The sequence below is a fragment of the Macrosteles quadrilineatus genome, unplaced genomic scaffold (genome assembly GCF_028750875.1).
Source record: "Macrosteles quadrilineatus isolate MER2022 unplaced genomic scaffold, UCM_ALF_1.0 Scaffold_1160__1_contigs__length_12638, whole genome shotgun sequence".
Classification (NCBI taxonomy): domain Eukaryota; kingdom Metazoa; phylum Arthropoda; class Insecta; order Hemiptera; family Cicadellidae; genus Macrosteles; species Macrosteles quadrilineatus.
In genome coordinates this window covers 1-12,639 of record NW_026543753.1, presented here as the reverse complement: position 1 = coordinate 12,639, position 12,639 = coordinate 1, and the positions used below count along the sequence as shown (strand labels likewise).

The window sequence follows — 12,639 nt, the reverse complement described above, 5'->3', positions numbered from 1 at the left end:
AACCAATTAATACCCACACTGCCTACAACAATGGGACTCTCTGTAATTAACACAGTCACACAAGTAAAGCTCACTGGTCAATTGTGCAGTTCGTTGTCGGCAGCGACAGCGGCTGTCTCTGTCAATCGGTATTTCATTATTGCTTTCACTGCTACTGCTACTGGTATCCTCCGGTCCTGAAAGCAGTGCTTACAGCTAGCAGTAATAGCCTTGAGCTAGAACGAGCAACAATGTACATTGCACCAGAGTGGGGAGTTTGCTGATGGCAGTAACTGTGATCAAGATTTAATCAAATTTAGACTGACAAATGCGCTTTGTGAGCTAATGAGCACCTGGCAGTATCCATTACAGGGACTAATTGAGCCGAGCCAAGGAGAGCGGCGCTGCAGTGGCTCCCTAGCAGTGCTGTCTCTGCTATAGCAGACAATGTCGGTAATGCTCACTTGGTGAAGTGTGAGTGATTCAGTGATACATTCAGTCTAAGCAATGGTAGCTGGTTGCTAGCTAGCTCTTCAACTTGTTTTCTCGTTAATGGCCCGGCAAGAGAGTGTTAAAAGTGGGCACAACACCGAGCACCACCTCAGGTAGCGCCCAATTTAGGTCAATGTTGAGTGCTGTGTCCACTGCCTCTGCTTAGGCGCTAATTTGATTAGTCTTACACTCATATTTCTGAGGGTGTTGTAAACGACAACAACACTGCAGCAGCAGCGATCTACCGACGTCCAAGTTTGACAGTCAACTCACTTCTACTTTATCGACGTATTTATGGCTGGCTCACTTCGATCGCAATCGCAACTGCAACTGTCTTGCCCGCAATTGGCAAAGAGTAGGAGAGTAAGGCAAAAGAGAGACAGTTTTGCCAAAGACTGCGAACCAGGTTGAGGAGTGTGCAAAAAAGAGACAATGGTGATTAAGGGAAGACATTGGGCACGTACCTTTGAAGTGGAATCGGAATCATTGTTGTAGTCGAGACTAGTTCGTCGCTGGTTGAATCTGGTCAGCGTGACTGGGGTGGATGAGTATGTCGAGCCTGTAGGGCCATAGTGGGGTGAGAAGGTTATTTCTGAGTGCCAACTAACGCCATTATGTTCAATGGGGTAGATAGGTAGATGGGTGACAAGCTCGCTTTGCAACTCGACACAGACACACAATCAGTAATAATCAATTGACAGCAAGAGTGGAAGCACTCCTTCTGACTGCACTGATCAAAGCTTCATGTTTGCCTTGCGGACTGCTGAACTGGGCACTCGAAGCTAGGCAGTAGGTTGGTAGTTGGTGGTGGTGCTCGGGTGCAGTAAATCAAGTGACACTTCTTAAGTGGAGCGCCGTTGAGTGCCGATGGTGGCTGATGCCGCTTCGGAACAGACTGACTGCCTGACTGCCTGACTGCCTGAGTGGGCCAATTAGCAATTGCAATGGCAACGTAATTTGACTTATCATCGACTCTTTTCTTTTATTACTACAATAGGCTAAATTCCGATTAAAGAAATCATCATTTACGTAAAGCTGATGACAACCTGAGGTTGGCCTGCCCATCCAGGGCTAGCCAGCAGCGGCAGACGAGCAGCTTCAATTAAAAGATGTGGCTAGCCGCTAGCGTAAGGTGCTGTACAAAGGGAAGGCTAGCAGCACTGTCTCATTGTAGTCTGCACATGTAAATGTACACCGCTTTTATGGTGCACTTAAAAAAGTCTCATTTCACTGCCTATTATAGCAGTGCTCCCATGTATGAACGGGGATGTTTGCTGAGAATTGTTGACTGCTGCTGAAAACACCGAGTGGCAATGCAAACAGATGTGGGGGGAAGATGGGGCAACCAGTTGGTTGGCAGGTAGAACACCGAAGCAGGGGAAAGCACATACCTGGTGAGTACTTGCTCGATAGAAATGAACTAGACGTGTATGATCTAGAGCTAGGACTTGAGTAGGACGAGGGTCGGTAGGAGTTGAGATTGAGATCATAGGATGATCGCGTCCTCAGGTAGCTGGAGCTGGCTGAAGAAGCAGTGGAGGAGGAGGAGGAGGATGACGAGGATGCTGACGACGGACTGGAGTTCAGGTAAAACTTGCTCGTACTACCTGACGAAAAGTTGTACTTGGATGAGTGACGCGACAGCGAACTCGACGGGTAGTACGTCGTTGAGGTCATCTTGCTAAGAACGTGACGTAGATCTGCGGAAAAAGGCAAACGTCAGCAAGTGTCGACTATCGATGTAAATTTTAGGGGACTGTGAACAGCGCTAAGTGGGTGATGGAAAGGTGCAACCAAGGTGTAGTACAGCTTATAATGAGAAGACACGAGAGGACATAGTAGATAAAGACAAACAGGTCAAGCATAAGGTAAGCACTGCACTGCTGAATACTGGTGGCTAGTTGAGGAGCAACAATTTGAAACAATGAACCAAATCAAATGGTGACATCAATTCACAGCACGTAAATTTGTCTATTTTCTGTGCTCAATGAGTCTGAGGAAGAAGAGTGTGCTGTCGGGAGGAAGCGCTCATGTCTTACTTGTTTCCAGTAAGCGGTGTCAATATTCAGAAAGGGAGCAACTGCAACTAGCACTGACTCGGCGTCTTGTCGCAAGCAGCTGATGCTGTTGCCAGTGCTGACGACAAGTAGTGGAAAGTATTTCACTAATCTTTTCTTGACACCTTGCCATAAACTCCGAAAGCAAAGAATTTAAATTTAAGCTAGGAAAAAGAAGCAAAAGAAGAGGCCTCGCGCGTCTTTTCTCTGCAGCAGTAGTGCAGGCAGAATTGCACTGTCGTGTGATAAAGAAAGTCTGAGATTGGCAGACTGAGAGAAGGAGGTTGAGCGCGTGCTCATTAATTAACCCGATTGCCGCTGCACTGTTTCTTGCCATTGACTCTTACTTTACTACTACTCTGTCTCAACACTGTACTCCAGCAGTCGAGTCGGTGCACAGCGATTTCGAACACAGGCAAACAAAGGCGATTCGCAATGCGTGGAGCATCGTGACGGCGGAATTGCCGTTGCGCTAGTTGATTCAGTAGATGGCAAGTCAAGAGAAGAGCAAGCAATGTGATTTCCATAGCTATTGCAAGCACAGGCTATTTTGGCCAAGTTTGTGCCGTCATCGTCACCGGTTGGTGTAATCTTACATGCACACACCAAGCTGCACACCGAGGCAGTGCCAATTGCAAAAAGTTAACCAGCAGGCAGGATAGCTCTCTGCAGACCCCCTTCACATGTAATCTCAGCTCACTTTCACTCTCACTTTCACCTGTGGCCCTTAAGCATTGCTTCAACTGAAGAGAAGCAGTGATCACTAGATTTGCCTAGCTACACAAGTTTTCCTTCACATGCAATTGGCGTCACAATTCTGCGAAAATCAAATACTGAACTACAGGAATAGCTCCGTGGGTAATGACAATTCAATATGGTAGTCAAGGAAAGCATTCATCGAATCACCTGAAAGACTTGCTAATCGCTAATTTGCGTAGTTTCAGTCTTTGAAGATTGGCGCGCACAAACACACAGACAGCAGTGGTGACGGTGTGAAAATGTGATTAATCACTTGTAACTGGTTGTGTTTATGATTGTGCACTACTGGGCAACTACAGAACAGGCTTGGTAAACCAGCCTGGCTTGCTTTTATTGCCTGTGAACTGTCATCCTGCTGCATCTGGTATATCTGCTGTGCCATTAGCTGTGCAAATGCTATCGATCGACAGGGAGAGTTGCAGTGCAAAGCTTCACTGAACTGTGAAGTAAGTTCTCTCTCCTTTTCTTTTTGCTAGCTCAAGCATTGTTTTTTGTAGTAACAGAATTGACATGTCAAACAAACTTACCTTAAACACAGAATTGTCAAGTTTCTAAAAGTGGCGGTGAAGACCGCATTTGCCAGAGTGTCAAGGGCTCATGGTTGAACTGTCGATGCAATTGCACAATGTGGCAACATCAACTGTGTATGCACAGTGAAAGGCAGCACAAACAGCGAGTTGGGTTGAAAGTAGTGGACAGTATATGGTGTCAACTGCAAGAATAAGTCACTGGCACCGTTTAGAGGTCAAAAGTTAGTCAAGTCGGAGTTGCCGCAGTCCCACGGTAATGCAGCTGACCGAGGAAAGTATCTTCAAGCAGTGTCGGGACAAGCGATTCAACATTTACTCGGAGAAGAAGTGTGTGATCAAGCCGATTGTCGAGCAGGCAAATAGTAGTGGTGAGCATAATTGAATCGAATTGCAGAGAAGACAGCCATGTAAGCAGCAGAATGAAGGTCTTTGCTGTGGCACTCTACGCGCGCACTCCAACTCACTTGTCGTACGAGCGAGTGTACACTAATGTACGAGTGTGAGAGAGGGAGCACACTCGCCCAGCCACTACTGTATAGCCAGTGCGCACTGGCACTAAGCAGGCCTCCCAATGCTGCACTGACTCAGTATGTCGCCCACCACTGCCACTGGCCACTACCACTTACCGGTGTTGCCTCACACACGACTCCTCGAACATGTTGCCTCTCTCGCCTCTTTCTTTTGTCACACTGTCCAGTCTTGCTCACTCACTTGCCTATTTGAATAAAGCATGTTTTGCAGCAATAAGAAGGGATACCTATTGATTGGCATTGATACCTCTAACTAGCAAAAATAATAATTTTAAAGCTTTCATCAATCAAACAGTAAAAAATTTTTATATTCACAAGCGTGCTTAAGTAAATGGTTTTTCATTTGCTGTTAAAAACAATCATTTTTGTGCTTTCTGCAACCAGAATAGTTTAAATTAAAAACTTACAGTAAAAAATTTTTACTGCGATATCTCTATACTTTTAAAAATCCGTTTGTTTTTTTATTTCAGAAAAAAAACGGTTATATTCTTTACCAAAAGGTGTCGTTAGTATTTCATTAATTTTTATTAATTTAAAAAATTAAAAATTTGTTTACATAAATATTATTTAAAATCATCTTGGATAAACCTAATCAATATTTTAGAGAGACTATACTTATACCAACAATCCATTTTAAGCAATTACTGTTTGTTTCACTTAACTTGAATGATTTTTCTCATAACGTTAATAGTTGAAATCTAACTCAATAGGTGTCGCTACTGTTACAGGTAAAAGACATTTTTACACATTAACAATTAAAACAAAAACGTTTAATTGTTCAATATTGAATAAAGTGTCAACTATGCAGTTTAGATAAATTATTATGTTTATGTAGAAAACTAGAAACAATTACAAGCAGTAAAAATGAAGCGGTTCGTTGCATCAAACTTGATCGATCCACAGTGAGGCGGCAGAGCACGCAGCTTCAAATAACAGTTACTCTGCCTTGCCAACAACTCTCAATCGCTAATCGAAATGCACACTTGCTCTGTCTGCAAATGGAAACAAATCGTAAACAAAAGCGCAACACAACAAACATTCAATAGCCAAATTAATGAATATGAAGACACATGTGTATTTGTGTGTTGAAAGGCGACAATGGATATCGATTTCTTTTATCGGCCTCATTTCTTTGTATTATTGAAAAATTCTTGAAAATGAAAACACAAAATCACTACGCTAAAACACATCAGGATTATGTTAGTCTAAAAATGGTTACTCTAACATATTTAGATCGATAATATCTGATGCAAGTTTAGCTGACGTTGAAAGAAGTCAGTGCTCGGTGCAAAGTGGTCACAATAGAAGAAAGGATCACTGCATTGACCCATTGGCAGTTTGATGGCATTACTGGCTGCATTATTGTCTTACGATGTTCTTTTTGAGAACTCATATCAGCGACACCAGCAGCCATGTCACTATCAAACTTAACAATTGCCATTTGATGGCAATGCTCCCATTTGCGAGACTAAGTCTTGCAGAAATTGATTTTTAAAATGCTTTGAGGTAGACTTGATAAGCACTGATTAAGACACAATACAGTAAGTGCCAAAAATATGAAATGTCGCAGTTTAATTTTTTTAAAATAAATGTTGCTTTTTCACAACATTTTTTTATTAAAACTTCAGTCGCATTTGACATCAGTTTATTGTTGTTGCTGAAAACACCTATTTTAAATTATTACGTTGCATTTATATTTGTCAATTGTTGTGGCTAAAAATATGTATAAAAATAGGTTTTTGGGGACATTAAAGCTTTAGGCAATGTACATGATGGTTTTATAAATGTAAATTTGATTTGGTTGAACGTCAACAATAAAAGTTTTTAAAAATAAAAAGATACATTTTACCAAAAAGTAAATGCGAAAAGTGTAAAAAACTGCATTGCAAAACTTGATTAATTAAAAAATAATTCATTTGATTGTAACCAAAAACTTTGTCGCAGCAAAACGCACATAAGAAGTCTGGTGTGTTTAGTAAAATGTGTTTCGATTAAATCATCTGGTTTTTAGCAAATCTAAGATTCAAGTAAGTCTAGAGTTCAGATGGTTACTCATTTTAAAGGACAGAATTAACTGAGACAATTTACTAATATTTTAGGCCAAAACTTAAATAAAAAAACACATGTATTATTAGTCAACAAAAAATTGACTAGAAAATTTATAAATAATATTGATGAGACTATAAAATGGTTCACACTATTCAGTCACTGATATTTATGCCCACCGGCCTTTTGAGCGACTGAATTCTCAAACTTTACCATCAACTTATGTTTTTAAATTATTAATTTTTTTAGATTTGAATAAAAAAGATTTTAAATTTAATTATATTGTAGCGGTATTTTAAGATAAGCGCAAAATAATGTCAGTTTGAGCCCTAAAGGCAATATATGCAAAAGTGACTGAGCAAGCTTTTGATTTGCCGTTTTTTCTTGCTTTAAAACTTTTACTTTGCATAAAAACTATCAGCGTATTCGGGTGATGAGTGGGCTCGTTAGAGTAGATCCGTTGTGCTTACCTTGCCTTTTCAACAAAAGCACAACACAAGTTAAAAGGAGTGGATGCAGACCATCAGAGAAGTGATATCTTTGCTGCAGTCCAAAGAATGGTTGCAGAGGTTGCCTTGTTAAAGCAAAGCCAAAGGCAATGCCTGCCTAGTAAAACGTTGATTTTATTAATCAAGTTAATTTCAATTAATTGTGAGCATTTGAAAATAATAACAATAACAAGTACACTTTACAATTGTTTGCTAAAATCACGCCTCTGGCACATATGTTTTCAACAATATTTTTACCCAAATCATGAAAATATAACTAGTCAATAAATTATTATGCAACTTTAATATGCTGCTAATGTTTGATAATAATATATCAAGTTTTGTTTTAAAGGCAAAACTTTTAAATTTTTTTATTTAAAAATACTTTTTACGCTGTTTGTATTTTTCTAGCTAATTGTGATTTGAAATATAATTTGATTCTTTTGTAAAAATTGCACAATACAATTAAAAATGATATTGAATCTTGTGTTTTCATACCAATAAAATTGACAGTAGTACTGTGCTTTTTGTCATTTTATAAAAAACGCCAAAAGGCTGAACATAGTGCAAGAGAAAATAAAAAAAGTAAATTAAAGAGGTGAGAAATCACTCAACGACAGTCTGCATTCAATGATGCCGTCAGTTGAGTGGCAGCCATTTTGCAGCTGCTTTTAATGGCACCGGCAAATGCAAAACTTTCCTTTAGTGCATTTTTAGCTAATTGAGAACATTAACTACACACCGAGTAAGTTAAGTACAACACTATTTTAGCGTTTACCTTTAGTTTACATTTAAAAATTGAAATTGTAAAACAAATTAAATTAACAATTTAAGAAAGAAGTAAGAGTTTTTTTAAATATGAGGCAAAATAGTAAAACAAATGAACTTGACTTGATGCACCCTTTGTTTTAAAAAAATGTTTCAAAATTTTGAATTGGTTTTTACCAACTAATTTTATTTATTAAATTATTTTGAGCTTAACTCAAGCTACCTCAAAACTTTAGTACCATTTGTTTATAGCAAAATAATAGTTCAATAATTTATTGCAAACTATTTGATAGCGATTGTCAATTGATCAATAGCATTACTTGCTCCCGTTCTACCTCTAAAACCATTAAAAGGCAACACACAAAAAGCATCACTTATTATTGCATTAGATCAAAACACAGAAAAAGAGCAAGATAAAATAGAATGCGACACCAAATACGGAATAGTCAACCAAGGACAGACACATAATTGATGCTTTCTTAGTTTTACTAAAACAGAACGATGAGTCGCAATGTAGGTTGAATTGAAGCAATTGACTTATATTAATTTAAATGTCAAACATATTGATCGCTTTGACATTTTACGATTGTATGAATGTGCATTGAAACTTTGTCCTAAAAACTGAACTGCAACAGCAATGATTTTTAATTTATCAATGATCTTTACAGAATCAACTCTAACTTGATTTATCAAACACTACGCTTAATCAGATGCGTGACAAGATAAATAACTGAATAGTATCAATTTAAACAAAAGTTGTGTGAAAACTGCTCTAGGATTTTTATAAAACTGTATAAAACAAAAAAATTTATCTGCAGTGAAGCCAGCATTTTATCAAAAGTTGTTTTTACCGTTTAGCCATTTCTAATGTATAGTTTTTTACTTTTCAATTTATTTCTGAAAAACATGTCAAGTTTTATTTATAAAACATTTATATTAGGTTCATAAAAAATTTGAAAAATTAGCGTTAACTCATTTTATTCTTGTGGTCATCACTTGTCGGCTTTTATCATTTAATTGGCTTCAAAATGTATTAAAAAAAATAAAAAACTGTGTTAACGTAAAGTCAAATGAGTAAAATTAAACTTGTTTGTTTTGTCATGTGTTGCAAAAAATTAAAAGTTTATCAGTTTGTGGGCATACTCTGAACAAAAGATCTGAACGTTATATTAACTGATTGTGTGCTAAGTTTTCATTGTTTACTTATAAAAAAATATGTAGTGAAATAGTTTATTTACTTTTAAAAGTTTATGTTAATGCATATGTCAATTTTTTATTTTATAACCAAAAAACTTTGTTGTTTTGAAAGTGTAAATTCATCACTGAAAACTTCAGTGTAGTCATTTTTGTTTCATTTAAAAGCGGTATTTACATTTTGCAAGTTTACCAAGTGACGCGACAAGTGCTCTCATCTTTGACGTGGCAAACAAGTTAGCCAAAGTTCCAAGCAGCCATATTTACACTGCCGGGCGTGGTGAGAGTGCCTTTGAGATGGTCGACCTGAGAGGAAATGGTATGCCAGAAGAAAAACAGTACTGCCAACGCCCTCGATCGATATCCTTATGTTCGATTAAATTTAATTATGCCCATTAATTAATTTGCCAACTGCGCACCGTATTACTTTGCATCATTATCTTTGGCAGTGAGTGCTTGCCTACAGCTCTATTTGTCTTAACATTTCAGCAGATAAGACCAGATTACATGCCCGTTAATGGGTGCTTTTCAGCCAGTCAATTTGAAGAGTTCCCCAGTCATATGCTTTGCGCAAGAGAAGGCCTTAATTGAACATTTTGCCAGTTTTCATTCACGATTGTACACCATGAGTGTAGTCATTCTTGAGCGACACATACACACACTGTCTCGGTTATCTCGGTTCTCGATACGGTCGTGTCATAATCGAATTAATTTTATTTGAGCACACGAACACATGACTTGTCGGCAGCTGATGGCTACCACAATACAAGAACTTTCTTGGCGTTTTCCTCCTCCCTCTTGACACAATACACACTCTTCCGCACACTCTTCCTGTACTTGACTCATTAGCTGCCATTAGTGCATTTCTAGTAGTTGCCGCAACTATGGTCATCCAACTGCTTTAAAACAATTTAATCGGCCATTTGATTGACTGCTGGCACGTTTGACACGACATTTGATCGATGGCTCATCAACTAAACAGTCGCCGGGCGGAACAACACACTACAAGACTGCGCACAGCACACAGCTAACAACCCAGCAACTGCCTCCCACCAAATTATGCTTTACGTACTTCCCCTTTCCCATTTACTGCAAATTCCTCTAATTATTGCGCCAAGTGCGAGAAGCAAAGGCAGCTCAACTTCTGTTGCTTCTTGTATCACCACTATGAATGTATTCACTTTCAAATTTGCATATTTCAAGCAAATTTAAAATTCTTATCAAATTTCAGTTTCCTGTTAGAGCAGTTATCTTCTTAGTTTTCAAACTTGGAATATCGCCAAGTGGCATTAACGAATGACGCCCGATGCGCGCCAATGCATTTGGTTAAGGTTTTCATCAGCTGAACACACATTGACTTTCTTTAACTCATTTTTGTGCAAAAATATAATTAATGTAAAAAGCCAAGTTCATTTTTTCTTAAAGCAATTTTTTCAATACATTACCGTAGAGTGAGTGCAAGTTTAATGAGCATCAATTGCACAGAGTGAACATTGATTAAATTACAAGCACAACTACAGTTTCTAGCAACCAGATTTGCATTGGCCAATTGTGTTTTTTGAAATATTGCTATTACTTACCAGTCTTTACTGGGTTTTGCGTTTGTAATCGTCATAATCGTAGTTAATGAATTAATGAAAAGTGTGTGTGTGTGTGTGTGTGTATTGTATGTCTTTTCAATGACTGAAACCATGCCCACAATGGCATGTCTCAACCTCAAAAGTAAGCAGCATTTAATCAATATTGCTAAAACTCCACTATTGGATGCACATTGAGTTTAGTCGAGCACGCTTTTCTCATTTAGGTTCTCTCATTTTAATGAATAATCGATTGTCAACAATGTGTCATATTTTTAATAATTTTTTAAATTTTTAAAGGATTGGTGATTTGATTTAATGTTTTTTAATATTAATTAACTCAAGCTTTCAAATTCATAAAACCATTTTTGAGATACAATTAAATATCTCTTTGATATGGTTTTCAACAGGGGGTTATTTGCAATCAAACGACAATGAATGTTACTAATGTAATATAAGCGCAAGTGATTCATTGAACTACTAAACAAGTTTAATTTTTGTTTGAATTTCCTTTTTGCTGCTCATAACATTCAAGTCAAATAAAAACGACTTTTTGCAAAACAACTTTTAATTGTGATCAAGTGCGTCCAAATTTGCTTCATCATTTGAATACAGCTGCATTTTGCGCATTGAGTATATGTTGGTCAGTATCAATCAGTGTCTACACTCGACACTGCCAAGTGCCTAGCAGGGCAAATTGTTCCAACCCACCCGAGATCGTTTTCAATTAGTCGACAAAACAATCAAATGCTGCCAATTGCTGCCCTCAAATGATTCTCTTACTTGAACTCAATTCTTTTGCTCAAACAAAAACTACTGAGCCAGTGACTAGCTTTACGAGCTCTGTTATCAAGCTCAAAGGTCTCCAAGTGTAACCGTAGACAGTCACACTGCCACTCAATGACTAGCTCATTCACTTTGACGGCTAATGTTGCCTCGACCTTTATGACATTAAATATTTAATAGATTCGTTGAACATACTTTGAGAGAGTATACGCCTGTAAACCGTAAGCAAGCAATAAAGACAGTTAGATTCAGCAGAAACAAAGAATTTAACTAAATTAAGATTTGTACTCTCATTATGTTGCTAAGTGGCACAACTACGTTTGTCTAAATGTAGCAGTAGCAACAATCTCAATCTTTTTCAATATCTTTATTTAGGATTCGTCTGCAAAGGAACTTTTAGCCAGGCTGACTAGGGCAGTCAATTGAATGCTGTTGTTGCACTGTGCCTGCCAGTGCTGGTCAAGGCAAGTCTTCTCCGTCTTTTCTTGTCCTCTGCACTGTCACTACTGTGTTGCCTTCAGTTTCTGGTGGCCAGTCGTCTTTCTTGTCTTTCGTCGTCTGGAAGGCATGTTCTCGCCACAACTCTGCTTGCAGACCGAAACCAAGACAAGGCCTCCGATGGGGCCGCCTGATGAGCACAGAACATTGCAGAGAGGCTTCTTCCTTTTACCAGAGCTGCCGATTAGTGAGACAGAGTTGCGGTTTAGTGCAACTGGCTCTCACTGCTTTCAAGGCAAAAATGAGAGCGGGAAAGAGAGAGAGAGAGGGAGGGAGTGATGAGAAATGACTATTGATCACATCCTACTGAATGAGACAAGGCGAACACAATGGCCATTTCAATACTGTTTGCTGTCACTTGCTGCTCTGCTTTCTGTTTGCAAGTGTCTTAGTGCTTCTTTTATTTTTTGCAGCCGCTCAGTAGAACCAGATTTACTACTGGCTTTAAGCAAACAACGCCATAGAGCAAACTCGATGGTAGATAGCATATGCCTGATGACAATTTTCCCCTCTCTCGTTTTCTCTTTCTCTAGAAAGTCACAGTGCCGCTACAAGCGACTGCCGCCAGTGCAGTCGGCACCGTTTGACTGAGGCCGGCTTCTTTCTGTTTTCATCATGAGTTAATGAATGAACAGCACTGAATGTAAAAAATGTTACTCGTATAGACGACAATTGTCATTATTATAATGATCTGTCCAAAGTTTGCTGCTTAAGGGTGGATTTGATGGTTTTCTGCGCAAATGTCATTCTAACGTAGGTCAATTTAATTCGTCAAATTCTATTCAATGGCCCGGCGCCAGTGCAAGATCTCGGTAATGACAAACGAAAAAGAAAGGTAATGGGAACAACGAAATTGTTAGCTTTTATTTGATTAATTTGTACAGTAAAGTAAAGTTAAAAGCAGCAACGACATATTGCACAGAAAATGATCAGAG

At 38.5% G+C, this 12,639-nt stretch overlaps 1 protein-coding gene across 1 annotated transcript; it reads right to left on the bottom strand.

The window, feature by feature from the left end:
- Positions 1-77: 77 nt before the first annotated feature.
- LOC128982739 (uncharacterized) lies at positions 78-2,148 on the bottom strand. Its single transcript, XM_054401678.1, has 4 exons — positions 1,863-2,148; positions 1,229-1,386; positions 936-1,133; positions 78-176 (listed from the first exon to the last, which is right to left on the bottom strand). The coding sequence occupies exons 1-4, from the start codon at positions 2,146-2,148 to the stop codon at positions 78-80; spliced, it is 741 nt and encodes a 246-aa protein (XP_054257653.1).
- Positions 2,149-12,639: the final 10,491 nt, after the last annotated feature.